Source organism: Empidonax traillii, unplaced genomic scaffold (assembly GCF_003031625.1).
Source record: "Empidonax traillii isolate 1590-97213 ecotype Southwest subspecies unplaced genomic scaffold, ASM303162v1 scaffold646:size549819, whole genome shotgun sequence".
Taxonomy (NCBI): Eukaryota; Metazoa; Chordata; class Aves; order Passeriformes; family Tyrannidae; genus Empidonax; species Empidonax traillii.
In genome coordinates this window covers 386715-412421 of record NW_020955839.1, presented here as the reverse complement: position 1 = coordinate 412421, position 25707 = coordinate 386715, and the positions used below count along the sequence as shown (strand labels likewise).

Sequence of the window (25707 nt, the reverse complement as noted above, 5' to 3'; positions counted from 1 at the left end):
TATTACTCACTTGGATGTGGGTCACTTTAAAGTTAACAGCCTGGACATTGAGAAAAATCTGTTGTTCAGCATGGATTCTTCATTAGTTTTCTTGATGCCCATTGGGTAACCAGGCAGAACTCAACAGGACATTCTACTTCTGGTCATTCCTGGATATTCTGGTCAAGCTTCACTTCTGTTGTGAAGGAAATAACAATAATACCAAAGATCCAGGGCCCTTGCTTGTGCTACATCTTCTTCAGGATCATTTGGTTTTATTCTTAGACCAAATTTTAAAGACTATATACAGCAGTTACCCACATTAATGCATTTTCTATATGGATATAAAAATCTTCAACTGAGAATTCTGGAGCATCAAAGGCAGGAAAAAAAAAAAGAAAGAAGAAAAAACACCAAAAAACCCACCAAAAAACCCCAAAGTAACTCTGTACCAAGCTTTCCAGCTGTCATTATTTCCAAAGCTATTAGTCAAATTACATCTTCTACAGACCAAGTTGCTGAGTTGAATGATTACCTATTCTTAGCCAATTGATTTAGTAAGCATTCCATGTGGAGCCATTCTACAATTGTTGAAGTGCCATTATAAAGACAGACAGTATCAGTAATTTATCCATGCATTTAGTTCTGTCTGAAAAAAGATATATTCCTGCAAAAAGGTATCTTTTGAAAGGAAAACTCAGTATTACCTGATTTGTAATGCCTTAATTGAATAAAGGCTTTGGTTTTGTTTTGCATCAAGGGAATTTAGATTTCTGATCATTATTCTAATACAGAAACATCTAATGCCAGTTTGCTTTAAAACACCACATCTTTGTGCTGATAAAAATTCATCACTTACAGAGTTATGAGAGACTACCAACCCTAAAGACAAAATCATAAGATTTCAAGGATGCATCTGAAAGTCATTCTGCTACTCAAATTAACACCAAAAAGAGAACGAAATTGAATTTTAACAAACTTACAGAACCTCTTAAAACTAAATTTAGTTCCTAAACCAACAGAAGAATATGTAAGTTGTCTCAGACTAGGTACAGTTTATGGATTTTTTTTTTAATAAAATACTGCTAGAAACACCACTTAGTACAGCACCCAGTCATCTTTAGCTACACCAAGTTTCTATTGTAACTACCAAAATAATAGAACAAAGAGAGCTATTACTTTCCAGATTCTGAAAAGTGTGGGTGAGACTACTGAATACTTTATTTAGTCACCTGTACTCAAATAGTAAGTATCAGCTAAAGTTTCAGTGCAAATTCACTTCAGAATTTATGTGTAGAATTAGTAAGTTGGCATCAAAGCTTTTTATTTATTTAGTGTAAATTTATTTTTACAGAAATAAACAAAAATACTAAATCACAAAGCAACTGACCTGAAATTCTTTCATCATATTATTAAATTATGAACACTAATCTACAAAACACAAACAGTCTACTTGTATATTTTAAAGAATCCTTGTTTGCATACCCATGAACAAAATGTAGTCTTATACTGTTCCCTGGAGCTCGCTCACGTCTCTTAGAAGCTGCACTTTTTCTTTTCTCTTTGCATTGCTCTTTAAGTTGAGGTAGATCTTCTTTGTAAACCTTTAAGAAAGAGCATACTTAAAAATCAGCATGTTTCTGAGAATTCAGCCACAGCTATCACCCACAAAACTGTTATCCTGACATCACTGAAAAAAACCCTCCAATACCTGTAGCCAGTGATTGTACAGTAATAGCATAACTTGTTTTTAAATTGCAACCAAAACTCCAGTAGAGCATGCTAGGAATACATATAGTAATTTTCCTCTGTATTAATAGTAATCTTAATTATTATCTTAATATCAATTATTCATTAATTAATGTATCTTAATATCCTTAATCTTTTGAATGCATCAGGTAATAACAATTCTAAAGCTTTTGGTCAGTTCCCATGCAGCTCTCATTCTTACCAGTTTTCAGATTTCAATAGTCTTCATGAAAGACTAACTTAAACCCTGGAAAATATTCCAACTGCCATTGAAACCAAAACCTTTACCTGTCGACGATAGGTGATCTGTGTCTCTTGCTCAATTTCAGAGTCCAGCTCTGGAACATCAGACTGATCTGAATCTGATTCATCACTATTAGAGTCAACCAGACTCTCTGTCACCAAGAAAACAGAAATAGAAAATTAGGCAACAAAAAGCACAAACCTTAATGCTTCTGCTTTGATAGTCAATGCATTTATTACCTACAACATAAACTGCTAATAATTGACAGGATGACAGGACCAATTCTGCTGCTACATTAGAAATGAGACAACTTGTAAGTATGATAATTTTTGGGGATATAGGAGTAAGTTAGATTTCATTAAAATTATTTCATCAGCATTAATGTTAAGAAAAAAAAGGAAAGAAGAAGAGAATGAAGCAAGACTTGCAGAAAAGTACCAAGAGAGGGGTTCCAAAGAGAAACTTATGGTTAAGTGAGCGATTGATGTGAGTAGAAATTCTTTAGGTAGATAAGTGGGGAAGAAAATTAAATATGGGGAGAAAGTGGCAACATTTTTTGTGACTGTTGAGAAAAAGGATAGTAATTTAAACTTTTACATGTAGGGAAAGCCAGATTATATCTTGTAGCAGAGAGTTTTATTCCAGAAACTGAGAAGAACGTAATGGTTGACAAATGATAATCTATTTTGAACTTTCTGCAACCTTTGATTGAATGTTCTGCAATTTTTGATTAAGAAACCAGACATATAGACAGTCTAGAACATAAATGAAATTTACAGGTTTTAAAATTAATTCCCAAAATAATCACCACTTAGTAAGGACTCTTTATAGAATAATGCAATTAAGAGCTATCTTTGGACCTCTAATACCTAACATTTTCACCAGTGATTTAGAGAAAACCAATATTGCTACCAATAAAGGCAGAAGATTACAGAGTTAGGAAAACCACTAACAGGACAATTATCAATCATGTGACAAAGCAGATGTATGTTACACATACTGTCAGATAGGCAGAAGGAAGGCTATATATCCAGGAACAGGGAATCCAGTAACATGTAGAAATTTTATCCTGAGAAGCAGCAGTTAATAGAGAAATTTAGGTCATGGGAAATAATTAGCTGAAAAAGAGTTCATACCATGAAGAACAAAAGCAGTTAAAGACTTTTTGAAGGCTTTGTCAAGGAGATAAAAAGAACTATTGTTTCTTTCTGCATTTGTCACTGACAAGTTCAGCCCAAAATTGGTATTCATTTACCTGTTTGCTGGGTCCACCCTGATACATATTCATCTGATCTTAGCAATTAAATGGTGAAACAGCCTATTTCATTGTAACTCTATATACTTATTTCTCTTCTCTCTAAATTCCTTTAGGAATTTCCAGGGGAGGCACTCAGTTAATTGTTTATTTTAGGAAACTCAGTCATGAGAATAATTGTTGTATTAGTCACTAGTGAAAACATGATCTTAATTTTTTCCCAAACATTAAATATCTGTATTCTGCTTTAAAAAACGCTAAAATTAAATAATCAGCTATAATGCTTAAATCATCATCAAAATACTTCAAAATTTGAATTAAAAGAGTATAAAAGTCTATTTTTTCAGTGACATCCAGGTATCCAATTGTTGTCAATTTAGTAAAGGATGCTATGTATAGAATTCATAAATCTGTATCTATGGTCTGAACCTTTAAAGTTTTCCTTTGCACAGGAAACACAGCAGTGAAGAGGTTTTTCACACTCTTGCTAGCCTGAACATGTTGGGTACTGGCAAGCATTAGGCAACTTCATCAGGTATTTCAGGCAGCTGCAAAGTTTAAAGAACAACAACTTTGTGCAGACTGACAATTCTGAATATTTATTTTGATACTTGCACAGAAGACTTTTACTTCTCTTTTAGCCTCCCCTCCTTCCACCCTTTTGCTGGTGTTTTTTTTTTTTTTTTATAAGTTGCTTACCTTGGGGTGCTATATGAAGAGAATCCTTCAACTTCCGGTCAGGTACAAACTTCCACTGAAAGACAGAGTGATCAGCTCCCCCAATGGAAACAACCCACTGGTGATCATGGGACCATCTGACATTGGTCACGTGAGCAGAATGACCGAGATACTTTTTAAATTTTGCTCCTAGAACAAAAATTAAAAAAACTTTTTCGATATTTGCGGAATAAATGTTTCAGAAGCACCTCAGGAAATCACATTAAGGAACCCTTATAAAAAGTAGTGGTTTAATAAATATATTCTAATTAGTACTAATACTTTAATTAATAGCAGCAACTTTTTGCAGTATTCACAAATTTTAATCAGTCTTTAAGATAAATTTTTAAATTTGGGTTTCAAAATAAAATATTTTAAGAAAGTAAAATTTAGGAAGAAAAGAGATTTGATGGTTCTGCATGAGATTTAAATATTTTTAAAATTGTATTGTACTAATTTTTTTTTTTTTTTACAAACTGAGATTTTGACAATTATTATTTCTACATTGAAAATATACGGTTATTTAAATCATGTATATTTAGGTCTGTGAAAACATCCCCATGTATGTGCTTGTAGCACCGGTTCTCACTGTGCAAGTTGAGTGCTAAGCGCTTCTAGCAATTCATATGCTCCCATTTTTAGCAGTAGTAGAACTAGTAGTAGTAGTATAGCTACATCAAGTTAATGTTTTTACCAACTGCTACATAATTACAACACAATCATTGGATCAATTACTAAAATGAAGTTCCTAACAGCACTCTATTATACAGATATCTTTTTAGACAAGAAAGGCTTCATTGTTTCAGAGTTGCTTGAAGGATTCCAATCTAGACACCATTCATGTTCATTTCTGGCTGCAACTGCATGGATGGGTCTTAAGACATGTCTTCAAGCAATATGTACTTAAAGAAATGTTTTGGGTGTTGTTTTTTGGTTGGTTTTCTGTTTATTTGTTTTTAAAGACTGATATCCCCCCATATTTTTTTCCACTCTTCTTGTAAAAGGTGATATTAAAAAATATTTCATTTCCAGATTATGTTTAAAGTGAAAAGGTTTTTATTGGTACACAAGGTAATCCAATGAATGGTGTCTAGAATGGAGTTTTTCACACAGCTCTGAAACAATGAAGCCTTTCTTGTCTAAAAAGATACACATATCTCCTCTGTTCACTCAGTCCTGAAGAGTAAACTTGAAAATTACATCTCTCGCCTTAGGCCTCAGTTTGAAAAACTTAACAAGATTTGTCCTTTCTTGTTGGAAAATTTTGAAAAAGCTACTGGAAAACCTTTAAAATTTCAAATAACATACCGTAGAACACCCTGACTACAGGACCAATACGCTAGTCACTTATTTATTATCTCCAATAATTTAGTAAACTTATTTTTTCCTAGTTCCTAGCCCAAATCTCTATTACACACCCAGAGAAGGAAGAAAACAACTTGATGACAAGGTGAAATACATAAAGATATGTATCTCATAAAAGAGTAGATATTGAGTCACCTCACAAAATTCTAACAAAGAAAAAGAGAACTATTTTACAAAATAAAAGATAAATAAAGCTTCTGACTATCCTATTCAAAATGCAAATAAAATACTGTTAATATTACAGTTCTCAATACACCAGCTAATTATTGTTCTCTACCTCTGAGCTCTAACTAAACTTCCATTAAAAATATTAGCCATTTATATAATTTTCAAAACCTTCTAATACATTTCAAAACCTTCTAATACAGTCTTCTAATTTTCTTCTATTTTTCTTGAATAACCAAAATTCAAAAATACTTTTATAATTGAACTTAAGGGTACTACCTTTTCTTAGACATGGGTATCGAAAGAGCTTTACTATTCCATAATCATCAGCTGTAACCATAACTTGCCCAATAAAATTTGCATCCACAGAATTTATATCATTTATATCTGAATATTTGGGCCAGATTCCATTAACTTCTACACCAGAAACACAGGTCCATGATGCCCACTGAATGCCTTTTAATTCCTCCTTGTTTGTTACTTCTTTTCCACCTAAGAAAAAAAATAAAGGGTAATTTTTAAATGTTCACTTATGCAATTTTAAAGACTGTAACATTTAAAAAATTCTTTAGAAATCAAATCCAAGTGAGACACAATAAAAATGGACTTCTGACACTGTCCTGACCTAATATTCCTTATTATGACCAAAAGTATCAATAGTAAGGCTTCTCAAGACTACTTAAGAGAAGATCATGCCTTTGGTACTTTACAGCTTTTACAATTTCTTGGTATCTCTTGAGGCTGTGTTATTTTTAAAATGTTTATCAAAAAATACAGGTAGTAATTTTAATATAAAGTTCAGAAAAATTCTGTTTCTGAATGATTCTAGAAACCTCAATTACTTTGAGAAAAAAAAATGAAAAACTCATTTAGACTTGGCCACTGTAAATTACTGAAAATACCAATGTTGTTTGGATCCTTGTTACATCAGTTTCACCACCAGCTCTATTAGCAATGACATTGATCCAATCCCACAAAGTTTCACACAAGAGCTGATGAACTGAGACAGACCAAAGGCACATTTAATAAATAGGAAAGTGCAAGTTCCTTTACTCACTTACAGTGGAATTTCAAGTGTTACACAATCTGAATATTATTTTGAAATATTAGAGCATTCCTCTAGTTCCACTGACTTTGCTAAACTTTTTTCATAAAGAAAGTTGCAAAATACCACATTCTAACAGATAAAAATCTCCAGGCTGAAAGCTGCCTATATAACTTCAGATTGCTTCTCCTGTGTGTATTTGTTACTATCTAATTAATTTCTTACTATCTTTTCTTATGTATCTTCATTCAGTACACAGAATCAAAATTAATGAGATGCTTCAGCAAAAAGAGTCACAAAAAGCTGCATGGACCTGTGAATAATGTACAGTGCAAAGAATAAATATTGTACAAGATTTAAGGGAAAATGTAAAAAGTGGTGATGATAATACATAATTACAAAAAAATATGATGAGTGGGGAAAATATCATTATGTAAAGAGTGTATACAATAGACAGAAGAAAGAAGTCAAGCCTTGTGATAAATAATGCCCTTGGTATATTCCAATCAGGATTACTTAAACTTGAAGCTTTAAAATATTGTAATATGTGCATATGTTGTCTACAGAGAGAACTGTCTTGATGGAAATTATTTCCACAGTAAGGGATCGTTCAGTCAAGTTTTCAAGAGTGTTATCTTGAAAACACTTACAATAATGTGGCTATCACAAAGTTTCTCAGCGTAAAAGCTCTTATAAGTTAAATTCCTCAGTTCTGCTGCAAACATAGTTCAGGAAAACTGAATGACTCTCCTGAGCTGCAATATACTGATTTTTCCACACATTTAAAAAAAACCCACAGTGCAATTAAGTGGTAATTCATGTAATAACCAAGCTCCACAAGTACAAAGCTATTAAGATATTGCAAAACTGAATTTGAATGTTGCATTTTTCTCCTTCTAAAAAAGTGAGAGCAAAGATTTATTCCTGAGAAATAAAACAAAGTATAAGCCAACATCTCTGGTACGAACAGATGCATTATAAAGGACAGTAAACACATAAGGATAGAAATATTTAAGTAACTTTGCCATAAAAATGCTGTACTTATTCAAATATAGCAAATATTTATACAAACTTACAAAAAACTTTCACTATAACAACATGCTTTGAACCAGGATTTACATTTGGTTGTTTTTACAAAAATACTATACATTATTTCTGTAATAAGTAGCAAATATCATAAAGACAACTCAGAATCTTACTTGGCATTCTGTAAAAAAGTCTCTTTCCATTGCCATCATTGGTCTGTAAGTATTTACTGTCTGAAGACCAATCCATATGGGTGATGAAGCTTAAAGATCCAATACATTCCCCAACCTTCTTGTATCGTTGAACAACACCATATATATCCACAGAGCTGTCATTGGAACCGACAGCTAGGAAATTCCCATCTGGAGAATATTTGAGTTCATGAATAGCTTCTTTCCTGTCTTTGATATGAACAACCTCAGTCATATCTCTGTAGTATGAAAGAAAGCATGTCATAAGCATAGAAGAGCCTTAGCACACTGTCAAGTTCCCAGTTTTAAAAAATGGACAAGATTGTGAAGTTATGAAGTGAACTTAATTATCCCATGTGCAAACACAAAATTGCTGGGTTTAGAGTTGGTTAGGGCTTCATGGTCAAAAAAAAGAGAAGGGAACAGTGACACAAGAAGGTGCTGCACTGGGCTGAGGGAGAGCACAAAAGAAGGAACTGTTCAAACTGGGTCCACAAGAAAACCTCATCAGGTAGGTTACCAGATCTTTATTCACTCAGGGAAGAAAACTTCACTGACATGAGACAGATCTCATTTTCCCTTTAAAACTGTGGGATCTCAGCAACAAGTCAACACTGGTTTTATAGGTATGATGTGCTGACAGTGGACTTCCAACACAGGGAAACAATTTAGGAATTAATGAAAATTTATTTCTTAGTAATTTAAGAATAATTAATAAAGCTAAAACCTAAAGTAAAACATTCCCTAGAACCTTGCCACTCTCTGCAAATAGACCAATATACTTTTTGCAAACGGGTTGTTACAGAACAACCTGAACATACGTAGCACACTTAAGAAAATCTGAGCACATTCCATAATATGAAACAAAAATATAAGTGACCACATGTATGGTCACTACAGTGTCAGTATACATACAATCTATAAAAGCAATTAGATAACCTGCTTGAAGGAGTTAATAATGTATCTGCTTTTGATTTTGTACCATACCTGACTCGGAGCACAGTGAAAGAGCCATCCTTCATACCCAGAGCAAGATGGATTCCATCAGTACTGACTGCGGCACAGCGAATGGGTTCCTCCATGTTGCACCGGGCAATCAGAGCATGATCTATTAAACTCCAAATTCTAAAATACAGTAATTATTTCAAATGTAAAAAGGGGTTTGCAGCTTTGTTATAGGTAAGATGAAGTCCACAACTTCTGAAGAATGTTGGACATGGCCGTATCCTATTTTAAAATAATTTTCCACAAGGAAAATCTAGGATAAAAGATTTTGTCCTAGACAAAATATTGTACAGAGAAAGTAACAGTCTCATATTTTAAAAGATGAGAAAATATCTAATGAGAAAATGCAGAGGTAGATTATCATTATTTGATTTTTTAAAAAATAAAAAATGATAACATATGACAAGATATACTTTTAGACCACTCCTGTGAAAATTCTACCATTTTGTTAATCATTTTAGCCAAGAATATTAAATAACAATTATAAAGACTTTGATCAATATAAATAACCTTTTCTACTAACAAGGCATTACTAATAACTCCCTATAACTAGTAATTACAACATTTATCATTTACAACATACCAGGAATTTTAGAGTATTATTTCAATATTAATAACTGAACTACTGATTCTCTTAACCATGTTACACTTAAGATATTTATAAGAAAGAAAAGGTGTTTTTGACCAAAAAAAACCAGAACTTGTAAAAGGGATTAATTTAGTGGGTTTTCCGAGCATTTATATTCTGTTTACAAAACATGCATTAAGTTTGATGAAATTCCCAAACTAAAAGTTAATTTGCAGCATGTGAAAAAGTAAAATATATAAGTTTTTATTACAATTTTTTCATTGTAACATATGAATGCTTAATGTAGCTCCTGGAAAGGGAACACTTACAGGATACTTGTCTCTGAGTGCTCAATATTAGTCTAAATGAAATTTTTTCAAATTTAGTACGTGTTTTTTTGGGGAAATATATACCTCCACTATATTTTATTACTGGTACTCATTTCATGCATCCCCAAACTGTAGGAGCACTTCAGTGCCACACATTAATACCTTCAAAATGCATACATTTTAATTAGGTTATCCACAAAATCATTTGTTCCTATAAAACTGCACGCGGTTAAACAAACAAACAAGACTTAACCTGACTGATCGATCATCGCTTCCAGTCATTGCCAGGGGTTTTGTAGGATGGACAGCCAAAGCCCACAGCTCTCCTTCACAGTGCCCCTGCATTATCAGGAAAGGCTTATTACGCTCATGCACCACAATTTCAAAAATTTCACTGTCTTGTGTCCCGACAAGTATATGGTCTCCTCTCCAGCAAACACTTCTTACAGATAGACCTGTAGAAAAGATTGTTGCTGAAAGACACATCCTCCGAATTTGAGAAACAAAGGTAAAGTAGCACATAACAAAACATAAAAGCAAGGAAATGTCAAGAAATATCCATATACCTTCTCTTATTCCTCCATTCACTCCTTTTATCTATTCCATATAACACATACTTGCACTCAGAACATAAACTTTTCAAACTTAGTATTAAGAAATTTCTAAAATAAAATATGAGCCTTATTTCAATAAAGGAAAAATATAGTACTGACATTTGCAGCTGAAATTATGCATTTAACGTCTCTAAGTTTCAACAAAGTTAGCAGAGAATATAAATTACAGTTTCTGATCAAACCATGGACCTTAGCACTAACTAGGTGAACCCAAATTATTTAAGTGACAAAAACATCAGTGGAACAAGAATTATATGTAAGAAAGTTAAAGAGCCCAATTCTTTGTAACACCTTAATAGTATATGAAAGTATTTTTTCCAACTAAACAAAAAATAATAATAAGTCAAATTGAAACAATATTTAGAGAGTTGAAAAGGCTTTATGATGGAATTTAACAAGCATTTCTAACAACTGAATTAGCTTTTAGGCTTATAGTGGAAGTAACACAGTTGTTGTTTGCAGATAATGCCAGGAATAATAAAATGGAAGTTAAGACAGTTACACTGAGAACCCAGTCTTGGGTGCCTGATTTTAGTAACATGCACCTTTCAAAACAGGCTGCACTTATTACATTCTGATAATGTAACTCAATTTTGCCAGTTTGAAATGTTCATAACCAGATGGCAGCAATGCCTGACTTAGTTTGCCTAAACACTGACTTTGTGGAGAGCAGCTCAAGAATATCTTTGAAAAGCTACTCTGGATTAATATATGAGACAAAATTATATATATCAGATAAAAGAAAGGAATGTTGCAACGGTCCAGATTGATGTGTTTTTGAAAAATATTTTTAATTATGTAGAAGGAAAAGAAAAGCCTTATGTTACTAAATTTACAGTGGAAAGAAACGGAAAGACTCACAAACAGTGAATGGTGGGTTAGTAGGCCAGTGTGGTGCATCTGCACAGATGTGTTAATACTGACAAAGCTAGCTCTCAAAGCAAAGATCCTGATCGTGGCTACTTAACACGCTTTGCATTACAAGATAGCCTTCAAATGCACAAATAAGACTCTGTCCACATGAAACAGAACAATGAACTCCAGGAGTGCACTCAGTGCATTCCAGCTGCAATGCGTTTTTCAGTCTGCTGAACCAGACTAGAGCTAACACCCCTCAAACACCCCTCAAAATGCATATATATTGTTCTACTCTGCCCGCCCCCTCCCCCCTCCCCGCATCTGTTTTGCTTTACAGATTTGATCTGTTGATTGCTCTGGTGAATATAACCACCTTGCCATTCATTGCCTATAATTTAGACATTATATGGCTAATCTCTCTACATTGATTAAAAAATAAAGAAATGACCAACCAAAATCTTTGATAAAGGATGATTAAGACACTTGTTTTAGTAATTTGGAACTTCTAGTGCTGGAGGGAGACATTTTGAAATACAATATGACTACTTGGACAATAAGTCTAGAGTCAACTAATTGCTGCTAGCCATTCACAAGGATACAGATCTTATGTTTACAAGAGAAATTGCCAAGTGTCAAGGTATAGGAGCAGCAAAAAAATGCAGTTAAGAAAACAAGTAAAAGGACAAGTCATAAAGGCAATCCCCAAAAGTACACAAGAAGGAAAAAAAGAGTGAAGGGGATTTTATTAAAGATAAGTGTTTAAAAAATCTATTACCTCTGTCATGGGTATTTGACAAGGGAAAAGAGTTCATGGCAAAGTTTTGTTACATCAAAAGTAAAGGAGACTATCTGGAGTGGAGACCAAGTTTTAAAGAAGGAAATGGTAAATGAAACACAGCTTCCACTTACATGCAGCAGAGCCGAGAAACAGCAGCTGAGTAAATTCAAATTTAAAACAGAGCCTCTCTACTGCATATTTAAAATGGAATGTATTGCATCTTGTTGCAATACTTCACAATCTTGGTGGGAATGCCAAGTCAATTACAGCATACAAAGATTTAACTTGTTATTATTGACCCTGAGTATCCAATTGCCATCAGACATTCTACCACATTTTCAGATTCTTGGCAAGACATTAGAAAATAACAAAGTGACTGGGGGCAAAGAAGACCAAATGCCAACAAAAGCAATATTGTAAATGACATTAATGCTTCAGCATACGTTTGTATTCTTTTCCTAAATCATTACAGCAACAATATCTGGAACACTCCATGTAAAAATTTAGCATGACAAATTGTAACTGAAGTCATAGGCATATGTAAGCAGTGCTCTATGTAAGCAGTGTTCTAAATACTGCAAAACTGTAAATAACTTCCAAATAGTTTTAATAAAAATTTGAATAACTAGCAATGCAATTTTTGGACTCTACTGTTTTACATTGTAGATCTCATTGTCTCTTCCAAGTTCTCTTTAAGCATTACTGTTCCTTGTTAAAAGATGCTGTCCTCTAGAAACAACGTGCATGAAAAGTTAAATCTTGATCATATCTTACACAGTAACTTTGTGACCTTCATATTAGTGGGCATGATCTATTCTATTTCTAGCAAATAGTTTACAGTAACATACACTAAACAACATTTTTGGTTTTTCAAGTCTTTTGTTGTTCAAAACACTGATAAATTCCCTACCTTGTTGGTGTATTGAAAGTAATAAACTTCCACTTACCTTTATATCCCTGGTCTGTTTCCCTGAGATCAATCACAGTAATTGGTTTAAAATTTAAGTCCCATAAGCGAACACAGCCATCCCTGCCACCAGTGGCAAAACCCTCTTCACATGCATTCATGCTGAAAATTCCTGCCTAAAGAGAGAAGAAAGTTATTTTTAACAATATACACAGATTAGAGAAACCAGTATGCAACTAAAAAAGCTTTAAATATGAGAGAGTCAGAAATGGAAAAAAACTCACAACAAGCAGAATTCATATTTAGTGACAAAGAATAAGACAATTATTGCAAGAATGATTTCATCCTGATAATCATCATCATAGTGATGCTGCTTCTTATCCCTAGAAAGAACTCAGTTTCATATCCTCTTGTCTTAGGACCTGGTCCAACCCTAATAAATGTCAGCATGAAGATTTCCTGTGATCTATGTTAGTCTTGGTTTAGGGCCTTTATTGCTATTACTCAGTTTCTATAAAGCAGAGTAAGGCAAAAAAAAACATCTGGGATTTTTTTAAATATTAAGCCAATGAAGATTGTTTCAAAACTTAAGCTTAGAAACAAAACATAAGAAAAACAGTGATAACTCTACACCATTGGTAATAAGCTCTTATTTTAAAGGTGAACAATAGGAAACAAAACCTATTATTTTCTTTAACTCCCTTGATTCATGTTTTCTGCAGGATAATAGAGGCAAGGATAATATATGTAATATTAAAATAAAGATACTGTAGCCACATAGCCACTATATTTGATTTAATATGATACATATCTAAATAGCACACACACTGTTGGGTATTTTTTAATTACTAATCTCATGTTCAGAAGTAGCTCACACATTTCAGTAAGCAAAGTTACTGAAAGGGCAACTTTAGCTGATAAGCCTATGAGAAGTAAAAAAATTTGCTCTATATTTATTCAAAGTATTTAACATTCAGCTATGACAAAAGTAAACAAGAAAGCATTGGAAACAATGAAAGAAAAAATTTGTCTCAAAGTCCTGTCCAAAAAGAGATAGAACAGCAAATAATATACATATATCAGCTATAATATTGTCCTGAAATGTCAGTTTTGTAAAGAAGGAAATGTAAAGTTCAAATAGTTTCATTGGTTAGGGGTCTGAATTTTACAGTAATGACACACATTAACCCTAAAGATGAAAGAAATTTGCAAAGGAGAGATGGCTTTTGGGCGAAAACAAGGCTGTACACTCACAGAACAAATCAGGGTACAGTGTTGTGACTTATGGGAATTCCAAGGTACTCATTATTATTCTCTCCTATCAGCACGTTTTTCTTCTTAAATTACAACTAAGAAAAATATCACAATGGACTAGTCATGATGAATTATGGACTGTGTTTGCTTCTCTAACATCAGGTAACAAGGATATAATTTTTCAAGTTGAGGAAAAAGAAATCTCTAGGTCTTCACAAAAAAAACACCTACCATTACTAGAATGTCAAGTGACAATCAAAACTGAAAGACTATGGTGACAGAACTCAAAACTTTTGACATGTCACATCCATCCTCAGGAAAGTGACTCTTTTGACAGGCAATGTTTTCAGGAGTAGTATGTGCCTAAAGAGAAATGTAGTGGAATTTTTAAGTCATAAGCAGATTAGAAGGTTAACTCCCATTATCTCTAATGTCCTGAAAATCCTCTTTCTGTTTCTTTAGGAGCCTAGAGATTTTCAAGAATACAACACAAACTGTATTTGTTTCTCTCCATGTGTGTCTATCTGTTTTACTGCATTAACCTTTAATATTGTGAGAACAGGTCTTATGAGGAGAAGCTGAGGGAAATGGGGCGTTGAGCCTGGAGAAAAGAAGGTTCAGGGGAGACCTTATTACTCTCTACCTGAAAAGAGATTGTAGCAAGGTGTGGGGTGATAGCATAAGAGGAAATGGCCTCAAGTTGCACCAGGGGAGGTTTCAGTTGGATACTAGTAAAAATTTCTTCACTGAAAAGGTTGCCAAGCATTGGAACAGGCTGCCCAGGGAAGTGCTAGAGTGATCTTCCCTGAAAATGTTCATAAAACACGTGGATATGGCACTTGAGGATAGGGTGAACACAGCAGTGCTGGGTTAACAGTTGGACTTGATGATCTTGGGAGGCCTTTTCCAACCTTTACGATTTTAGTGCCATGGAACAAATAAAAGGCTAGAGCAATTTTGGCTCATTTTTTACCATATACTGAATTCTGCCCAAGTTTAAATCTTTTAAAGGCTCTTTTTGGAATGCAACCCTGATAATACAATTATTTTCTTTTCTCTAATTAACTCTTTCCAAAATCCATTATTTAATTAGTCAGTATTAAAAAAATAATCAGACATTTGGTGATGTGGGAAGCTGGCTGAATATTCTGAAGATAAGATCAAGTGGATCCAGCATTAATCTGTTTTCCATTTCACAGAATATCCTTATCTTGAAAAGGACATACTGGTTGTCAAGGAGATTTGGCAGATGTTGTGCTTGCTCAATCTCTTGAAATGCAATAGGACGCTCTCATTTCAGTCTCTGTGCCACTGGAGTAAGAGAACTAGATGAAAACTATTAAAAAGGCCCCTTATTAATGGAGACTGTAAGTTTTTAATGGAAAAAGCTAAGCTTTGCTATTCTTCATATAGTTGTTAGGCTCACACTTCATGGGGAAAAGACAGATCCTTTACTGGGGTAGCTTGGTCTGTCAGTTCCTCCCCTAAATCCTTCCTTTCAGAAACTGTCAAGATTGTTAATACAAATCAACTTTGGAGTCTTCATGCTTCTCTCAATCCTTTAGCCTGAAATTTTCATTAACATAATGTGATTTTTGATGGTCAAAAGCCTTCTAGCAGTAATGAGAGACGAACAATCGCACTGACTTTTTTAGATCTGATTGAATGTGAGCCACAAAGACTGTGCACCTGAATCAAAATAAAAGGTGTAGATCAAAGTCTTCCATCTGAAAAGCTATGAAGCTTGATATACAGACTGCATTCTTCCTTTATAAATTTTCATTACACTTCTTAATGAACTTTGAAATTCTGGAAATAATATCTCAAATTGATCAGCAGTTTTCTCAGAATGCTGAATATTTCCTGTTTTTCCAACATAACCAGCTGGTATCACATCTGTGTTCTCCTTCAAATTTGGAAAAAAAAAAAAAAAAAAAAAAGTGGACTGAGAGCAAATAAAGAAATAAATGCCCAGATCTACCAGAAATTATAGTTGAAAGCTGGAAAACTACAAGAAAACTTGACACGAATGGTCTCTACTGCATGAATATTTTGCCACTGCTTGAATCCAAGAAGTTTCCAATACTGAGAGAATTTTCAGTTATCTATTGCTGCCACAACTATTTTGCTCCCCCTGGACAAAAATCAAGTGCTAATTTATCTAAATGTAGTTGTTTGTATAAAAGCCACCTCACTAACCGTGACTATGCAATTCCTAAAACACATGACTGCAGTTAACTATAATTAGGACCAAGCTTGAAAGATCGTAAGGAAACTTCAGAAGCAACTGAATACTACTGAGCAACATGGAGAACAGAGACATTATACCCGTTCAAAGAGAACTCCAATGCCTCCTTTTTACTCCCAGATACAATACAGGACATAGATGTTTGTAAAGCATGTACAGCAGCACATATGTTGGGCACTTTGAGACACTGTCTTTCCCAATATATACTGCATAGTAAGGAAATGGATTGCAAGCATTTGTGTCAGTAAGTTTACAGTGGAGAGATGCTACCTTTTAGTCTTCCTACCTAACAAATCACCCATGAAACAATTTAAAAATGCGCATAGTACCACAACAATTTAAAACAGTTGCCTACACACCTCTCTTTGGCTAAAATAAGTGGACAGTTATGTTTCAAACAATAACTGTTCTAAGCAGTAGGAGAAACACTGCATGTGTTGGTACATGATACCAGCTTAAAGCCATTCATTTAAGTTCATTATATTGTTTCCATCTATATTTAATTAGTATCCAGCCAACTGACATAGGCGTGCAATAGTTTTAACAGACTGCCTGTTATTTAACCTCAAGCTTGTTATTTAACCTCAGTTTCTGACATCAATCCGCACAACTTTAATGTGTACCTCTGAAAGACTATCTCAAAATTAATTATTCATCTGTTGAAAAAGCATCTTATGTACATTTACTATTCAAGGCAGGGGCATATCATACAAGAATCTTTAAAACATACAGGGTTTTTAAATAAGCACACAATTTTGTTTTAATATCCGAGTAACACCTATATGCATGGACTGCCTTGAATTTAGAACAAGTGAGATGATAAAATAAGTAGAAGAGTCTATAAGCTGTTCTTTGCACTGGTACAAAAATGAGACATCTAATAAAAGTGTTTTTAGGTTTTTTTAGTTATTCAAGGTATATATTAACTTTCCTGGAGTATTAACCTCCTGGAGTATTACCATCTCCAATGAGTTTACACATGCTTTCATGTTGTTGTTTTCTTTCTCCCTTTTAAAACTTTCATTATTAGTATTATTACTTACAAGGCATCAGCAAATCTAGAGTTGGAGTTTCCCATTGCTATCCATTGTTCCCTGCACATAAACTGTGTGCCTTTACTCCCAAGCCCTGCTCCTTTCCATATTTTCCTACTTTTCATTCCTACTTCTATATTAAGTGAACTCTCCAATCCTTTTCTATTTCTCCAGTCATGCCAACCTATTTGCTTTCAACCTTTTGTTTCTACTCAAACTCAGACAGGGAACTGCAGGAAATTCTACTTTCCTCTCTTTACACTTTTCAGTATTGCTGTGACAGAAGACAGATAAACTGGCTTAATTAAGAATTCTTATTTTGCTTGTTAGTGTTAAAGTTGCTACGTGTTTCCTTGGTTGCTTACACTAGGACATCATGTTTTATTTTTCACATTGAATTATTCTTAAAAAGACATTAAAAATATCTTTTTAGCTTGGGTAATTGTAACAAAGATAGCCAACCTTCAAAAAGAATGTTTTCTATATTAATGCAGCCTTAATAATAACTCAATAACTGTGGAGATGGACTATATCTCCATATAACAAATGTGTTTTAGAAAGTGCTTTCCAGCATTTCAGATATCTACTGTTTATGCTGCAAGAGAGGAATACATGGTATTTATGTAAATAATGAGACATGTCTTCCTTCAAAAAATTTACAGTTTACTTCAAGCCTGTTGAGGAGTAATGATGCAGGAAGATAAACAGGCATGCAAGGACAACAATTCCAACACTATCATACTGAACAGAAATTTATATCAGTTCCCTACTATGTTCACACTGTCCCTTTAGCAACATATGTGCATCACAAATGCTGTTATTTACACTTGCATTTTCTTTCAAAAGGACATAATTGATAAAATTAGATACAAAATAACCATAAAATATCATGATAATAATTTAGTACGGTTGAAGAGGCACTCTCATTTCAAGTTGCTATATGTTGTGATTATAATGATCTGTCAATATTATCTTTTAAGGTAACATTTTATTACTGACTCTAATCTCTTGTAAAAATGAACTTCAAAGACATGGACTGGTGTCCCTACTTAATTTTCAGTACTGCAAAGTACAATGCCATTGAGCTTACAGGACAGAGCCCAAAATAGAAGGCTAGATGAGACCTACTCCAAGGTCACCTGAGCTCCATCCACTGACGCTAAAGAAGATAAGGAACACAGCACTTCAAGTTTGATCTTGTGGTCAACTAAGAACTGACACAGCACATAAGGTAGTGGAGCAACAAGCTCTCATCATCCTACATTTGCCAGTTGTGTCATTTCACACTGAAACAGCTGAAAAGCACTGCATTATTTCGAGAAATAAACTGCTGCAATTTTAAATACTACAAATAACAAATATGTTCATATGCAGGACAGCTGTCTCCTACAGCACCAAACAGGATGAGAGAATATTTTGGCATCAGTTTTGGATAGGAGACAAAGCGTACCTTTTCTTCTGGGAATTCAGGTCTGCATATGCTATGTCCACATCTTCATAGGAAAATATAGAATAGAACAGAACACTACTCAACAGTAAATATGAAGACTAAAACAAGAAGTTATAGAGTAAGAATCAAGGAATATTTGAAGACTAAAATATCCTTTCATGCTTCCTGATTAATAATTTGTGGCTTCTTGAATATATTTAATATTTCTGTAGATGCATACAGGACAGTATGCTTGTATGTGTGTGTGTTTATGTGTTTATATATATATACCCATACACTTATATGTACATAAAGAAATCTTAAATTCAAAAGATAGTCTGAGATATGTTTTGCACACATATGTTCTTCATAGCTTTATTTTTGTTCATAGTCAGGTACACTGTCATTGTACGACTGTCTGAATAACCAGTGCAGCCTCTTTTAAATTATTAGCTCATTCAACAAGCTGCTACCATCCTGAATGATGTTTCTAAATCTCTGGTAAACCAAGAGCCTCCTCTACAACTGACTGTAACCTCTCCCCCACACACATATCACTCATCCCTTACTCCCCTCCTTTCTACCTGATTAAATCATAAAAAATTAATCTTATACATCAGTTACAAACATCATCCCACCCAGTCCAACACTGCCAGTTAAAACAAACACATTCTTAGACGCAAGAATACTTAACTGTTATTGATTTTTACCTAAAAGTTTGAAGCTGCAATATTGGAACTCATAAGCTTGTACTTTCACACTATTTTAAATTGCTAAAAATGGAATTTCAAATATTAGCTAGAAAGTATAGCGCTTTCCAAAACAAAAATTAACATTCAACCAGAAAATCATATAGCTTTATAAAGTGAGCTTAGCAGTTTCACACCTCATAGGGTAAAACAAATTGGCATTGTTTTTAAGGTGATACTTAAATAAAATTGAAGTCAAATTTTGCATTATATTACCAAATTACTACCAGGAGAGGAAATGAGGACTCTCATAGTTTGGCATCCACAAATCAGACTGCAACACACTAAGTGGTTTCTTTGCTGCCTATTTTAATCTCAAAACTATATGTTTTGAAATAATATGGAAAAGATAATTAAAACTTATATAACCAAATTATAACCAAATTATAATAGTTGCATTAAACATTTTAATTAAAATGTTACCAAGCACTTTCGAAAAATGTTATTTAACGTTCATTGAGATGTCTTCACTTTTCAAAGCTGTATACTGTTCTAAAAACCATTCAAACAAGACATACTGAGTCTCTATCATTGAAACTGTTTATGAACACGGACAAGATGACCCTGCATGGCCCTTCCCAGCTCAGCAGAAATCTACTTAACATTTTGTATTAATTTAAAGAGATATACTTACAGCATGTGCTCCTTGTATTGTCCTTACGAGGTTGATTCCTTTCCATACGTAGATATCTCCATTCAATGCACCAGAATACGTCACTTCATCCCTTGCACAGGCGAGGCACAATATAGTCTGGAGATCACCGGTTTTGCCAAAAACACCACGTTTTGGTGTCAATGAATTGCCACACAAACTCCAGAACTGTAACATAAAGTGATTTAGAAAGATAGGTATTTTGCTAATATCCTATAATTCAATACGTACCTCTGAAAGAGAAGTACCTTGCTTGATCATGATCATTCATAGCCTTTTCCATGCTTTAGTTCTGCAGTTGTTTAACAACTTTTTATGCTATTAACCAACTTTATGTTTCCATAAAAGCAGCAGAGCAGGCTAGTTGGGAAGGAATTTTGAGGTATTAAATCAATCTAATATTCTTTGAAATAATAATTAGTGAGTTAGTTGTATTTTAAGTCATTTTTAAAAAGCGTTTCCTAATAGAATTATCTTTCTTTGGTGTAAGTCTTCCACATTGTAAATGCTGCATTTGTACTTTATGCTGCATTTTGTACTTTAGACATTTAAATATGTCATCTAAGCATGTAGATTTCTGATAAAGCTGCTATTTGCTCTGTTTGAAAACAGCTGGTTTTATTAGAGACTTATCTACTCTCATCAGAACCCCTGATCACACAAAGCAGCCATCTAAGGGGGAGATTTTTAGGAACCTTCTAATAAAGCATTAGCACATGATTACAGCAATCACATGAAGGTGAATTTCCTCCTAGGTGACCCAACATGTATTAATGACACCTAAACTAAAGACGTGCAAAGTCTCTTGTCAGAGCACAGTACTTGCCAACCAAATATCCTGATACACACAGTAGATACACTTGTAGCAAACAAGAAACACTTGCATATTCATTTCCAACTCTCCTGTCCAAACATGTAAATGAGCATGGGAAAAATCAAGAAGCTGCTGAAGTAATACAGTAGAGAACATAAAAGCATTTATTTCATCACTGCTGACAAGTTCTTCTTATGCTGTCTCAGTGTGTTTTCTGTATACACGTTTATGAAACTGTATTTCACAGCAAGTCACTCCGTTATTAATAATCATTTAAAAATTCTGATCAGAGCTCATGGAAATCTGTAACTGATATGCTAAACACTCTGCCAAATCTGACCTATGCAATCTAGGCAACACCTTGAAGACTTTTTCCAATAAACCATTAATAAATATAAATCTAAAAGTTCATTGTATAAAAAGCAACACATTTTCCGCACCATGGGAACCTACACAAAAGAGAAATACAGGACTTTCAAGCTGCCATCTATGGCTGTTATGTTGTAAAATAGAAGACACTGCTTGGAAGAGAGCAGAGACTTTTTGTAAGAACCATATTTCATGGCAGTCAAGCATTGGTAAACCTGCTTCCAGAGTTAAATGTGAAAAAGATTTTTCTGCACAGTACTTGGTACATGGATCAAACAAACCATCTTTGAAAAAGACATGAACTGTCCAAATCATGAATCCTGTAACAGGTACAGAGTGCCCCAAATGATAAAGGTACAAGTAACAGCTGGGAAAAGAATTAAAAGAAAGATCAAGAATTTTCCTTTCTTTTCCACTTACTCTCCATACTCTCTCAAACGGTAAGCAAAGGTTTTTCAGCTCATCTCCCCTCTGTAGTGCAATAATTCCTTCACTGTTCAAGAATCAGAAACTTGAGTACCTGGACTCAGCTTAAACATGTGCATCCTGTCTTATGCTACTTGGGATTGTTTCAGACAATCTAAATTTTAAATTATATTACAATCATGACATACAGTGCTACGGACAACTGTTTCATGTCTACTGCTTTCCTTCTGTCAGGGCACAAACTCTTTTGAGCAGAGAGGGTCTGTTTTCCACTACATAAATCTCATAAAATGTCTAATGTAGTCAGGCGTGATCCATGATTGCCATTCCTAAAAAGTAATATTATTTATACAGAGGACTTTCCATATTTTCATCATATATTCCTTTTAGATCCTATTTTTATATATTTTATAGAGTATATACTACTGCAGCTTAAATATTTTATAAATTACCATTTATCTCATTACCTTGATGTGTTTTACACCACAGCTGACGAGCTTGTTTGGCTGGTATAAATCCCAAGAAATATCAAATATCTGCATAAAAAAATACCAAGGATATCAGCAGAGATGGCCTTTCTAGCATGGGACAGTTAAAACAGTAAAAACTTATAGCAAATTAACAGAGAGTCTGAAATGCTTTAAATGGATTTATTGGAATGACTTTTTTATCCTCTCTTTCAATACTGAAATTGCAATGTATAATTTGTGTGATTTCTGGTTTTTTTCCCCCTAGAATAATTAAAACAAATGATAAAACAACATTAAGGTTCATTTACAGACTATAAAATTTAAGCAATTATTTGCATTTTGATTTCCCATATGGGACTTAGGGTCTAGAAAGCGTATTAATTCTACATCTCCCCGCCATGCTTACAGTCTCAACAAACCATACACAAACAAATGCTGAGTTACGCATTTTATTTTAGAAACAAATGCATGTATCTTAAATATCTTCACACATCTTAATACATATCCAAACTTTATGTAAATTCAATTTCTAAAATAGAAAATGATTTGTGTTCAGACATAGCTCTAGTAATTGTACACAGACGTGGTTTAACAAATTAACATTACATTGGCACTCAGATCCTTTAGTTATACTTACTCTGTCTGTATGACCAGGAGCCATTGATAACAATTTTCCTTTTCTCCAGTCCCATACACAAACTGTATTTTTTGAATCCAAACCAACTGAGACCAAACGCTAAAAAATGTCCAAAGTAAACAAACAAATAACTCAATATATTAATGAAAGATAGAATCATGTTTTTGAAAGAATGATAAAAACTTCCTAACATATTGAAGTTAGAAGCAATACCTACATTTTGATACAGAAGAAAACATAAGCTACATCTTGAGCAAAAGCTTCCATAGATGCATCTTTTCACTTACAACATCATGATCATAAAGATCTTCTCAGATAACAATGTATTTGTGATTTATAATGTTTAATATACATAATTATATATAGCACACATGGCAAGGAGCAGTCAGGAGATATTTGTTAAAAAAGGAATAATCACTGAAGTTAATGAATCTATATGTGTTTAATTGCCTATAACTTGCAGAATTTAAGGATTTATATTACAAGTTTAAGAGATACAAAGAAAGAATATTTTCTTCAATCTTCTTGGAAACAAACAAAATATTATAAACACTTAAAAGCTTTAAAAGTCTTTTGCTTGATTTTTCCAGACATGTATAGGTGACCATTTCTGCATCTTTTCTCAAAACAGAATCCAACAAGACCCCAAACATACAATTTCATGAAGACTTTAATACTCAGGAAGAGTTTGAAACCAGTTAAACTGTAAAACCAAGAAGGACAAAAATATAGTTCCAAGAAAATATAGAAAAATAAAAGTTTGAGATCTTCCTATACTCTGCAGCCTGTCTTGTCTTCACTGTGAACACACCTTGAACAGATTTCTTGACACAAATCATTGACTATATTAGCCAACACTTTTATTATATCTGTTAACCAGTCAAAATGTTATTTTTCCTATAGAAATTCTCAACCAAGAGACTAATAATATTGAATAAAAAGAAGCTGAGTGATTTTGAGTTTGGTTTTAAAGAAAATTGAGTATTTTTGTTCAGTTTATGCATGAACTGATACCTCAATGTTGATAAATCAAAGTTTTACAAATCTTTAAGACAAAGTTTTTTCACTGTTCAGCAGTTAATATCTACTCACATGAAAGACAAATTTAGTTTCAAATTCTATGTAGATTATCAAAGTGAGTTTGTAAAAGCAAAAGCAAACCCCAAAGACAGGAACCTATTCACAATAATGAAATTTCTTTACTATCTGAAAAAAATCAAGATTATGAGAAGAAAAATAAACAAGTTAAATACAATTTGTATCCATGCTTCTTATTTATTGATACTGCAAAGTCTGACCTTTCTATTCCATCTTTGAAAACATTGTTGGAGGGAACATCAGTTTCAATTCCAGCTATGATTTCAAATAGTTCAATTGTAGACCAGGATGAGGTGTATAAATCAGACTAGTTTTACAATTACTGCATGCCTATCATAAAAATGTGGGTGAAGCCTTTCCAGGCACCAATTTCTTGAAAAGGGAATGTTCTTGGTTCTCCTAAAACTTAGAAAATCTTGTTTCTAATGAGAACACCCACACTCGAGTAGAGCTCAGAGAAGAGCAAAAAAACCAGCAAACTTGGAGAATAAAGTATCATAAAGTGAGTTGTACTCTCAACACCATTGAGACTAAAGGGTAACCTTGGGTTTAGATAACACAGCAGCACTAGTGAATCATCAGGTTTCCCTGATTAACAAAGAACAAGAAAGAATAAATAATGCCCTCCTGTGCCAGATCAGTGAGGGTGAGAAGACTGTGTGGGGCACAGCCCAATATGAAATATAAAAAATTAACAATTAATAAAATAAACTTTGAAGAGGGCTTGAGCTCACTTCAATCCACATATTCCTTTCCAGTGACTGGAGATGTCCAGCATCGTGACAATAATCCTATTATTGAAAAAACTGTATCCGGCTTTCCTTGAAGACCGCAAAATTCTAACAAATGCAACAAAAAAGGTGATCATATGGAAATGCTGAGCAAAGCAGACTAAATTCTGGCCATTTATGACTTTAGAAACAAGAATCAGTACTGGGTACTCCTAGAACAAATCACAGATCTAAATTCATAACTCTCCAGCACAGGGGGTATCTAACTGCATTCAAAAAAAAATTAGGGGACTTCAATCCTAATTTGATACATCTTGACCTTAAATTATTATGGTTGTTCAAGTGAGGAAGTCACATGAGTTTACACAGATGAGAAAATATATCACAGTGAAGTAGAAATGATGTTCTAAAAAGCTGAATCTAGAAACTGGCTTTCTAAACAATGAGAAACCTAAATGATAAAATATGTAGATCATTCCAACAAGCTTGAAAATTCCCTACAGCAATTACAGCATGTTTTAACAGATAGAAATTATCGGTAGGCTTTCCTCTGTTTGTGTTCAATAGAGCTCCATTCTCTTAAAAAGGAATAAAAACTGATCTCTACAACACATCCTCGCTTGCTAACAGATACTGACCTTTTTAGCAAGCAAAAGGAACTGAGAATACAGCTAAATCTGAGTACTGCATTGCAAGGCTGAGTGGGAGGGAAAGTGTTTCATAGACCAGGAAAGCACAACTGCAGAAAGGATTTTCACAGTTAATACTTCTTCAGCTGCTACCTAATGTGTATTTTCCATTTCTAATACGTCAGTCAAGAAAGCCTCTGGATCTGGTAAAAACAGTCTCCATTACAGGTAGCAGATCTGAGAACCAATTCACTACTCGGAAAATGTTCTAAAGTAAAAAAATTATAATCCAATAAAACATTTTTCTTCACTCTTAGATCCAGGACAAATGAGTCTGAACAGAAACCAAAACGTGGAGAGCCACCAGTGTGT

The 25707-nt window shown here is 33.7% G+C and overlaps 1 protein-coding gene across 4 annotated transcripts in view; it reads right to left on the bottom strand.

Annotated features, from left to right (window-relative positions):
* The window catches only part of EML5 (EMAP like 5), a 116853-nt gene that overhangs the window by 62043 nt on the left and 29103 nt on the right, over positions 1 to 25707 (bottom strand). For all 4 annotated transcript variants that reach the window (XM_027899137.1, XM_027899138.1, XM_027899139.1 and 1 more), the window contains exons 3-13: positions 22878 to 22976; positions 22238 to 22306; positions 20144 to 20329; positions 12836 to 12971; positions 9892 to 10093; positions 8724 to 8861; positions 7719 to 7975; positions 5754 to 5966; positions 3927 to 4094; positions 2017 to 2123; positions 1465 to 1583 (exon numbers count right to left, since the gene is read on the bottom strand). In XM_027899137.1, the coding sequence (XP_027754938.1) occupies positions 1465 to 1583; positions 2017 to 2123; positions 3927 to 4094; positions 5754 to 5966; positions 7719 to 7975; positions 8724 to 8861; positions 9892 to 10093; positions 12836 to 12971; positions 20144 to 20329; positions 22238 to 22306; positions 22878 to 22976 (1694 nt within the window). The remainder of the gene's footprint in view (positions 1 to 1464; positions 1584 to 2016; positions 2124 to 3926; positions 4095 to 5753; positions 5967 to 7718; positions 7976 to 8723; positions 8862 to 9891; positions 10094 to 12835; positions 12972 to 20143; positions 20330 to 22237; positions 22307 to 22877; positions 22977 to 25707) is intronic.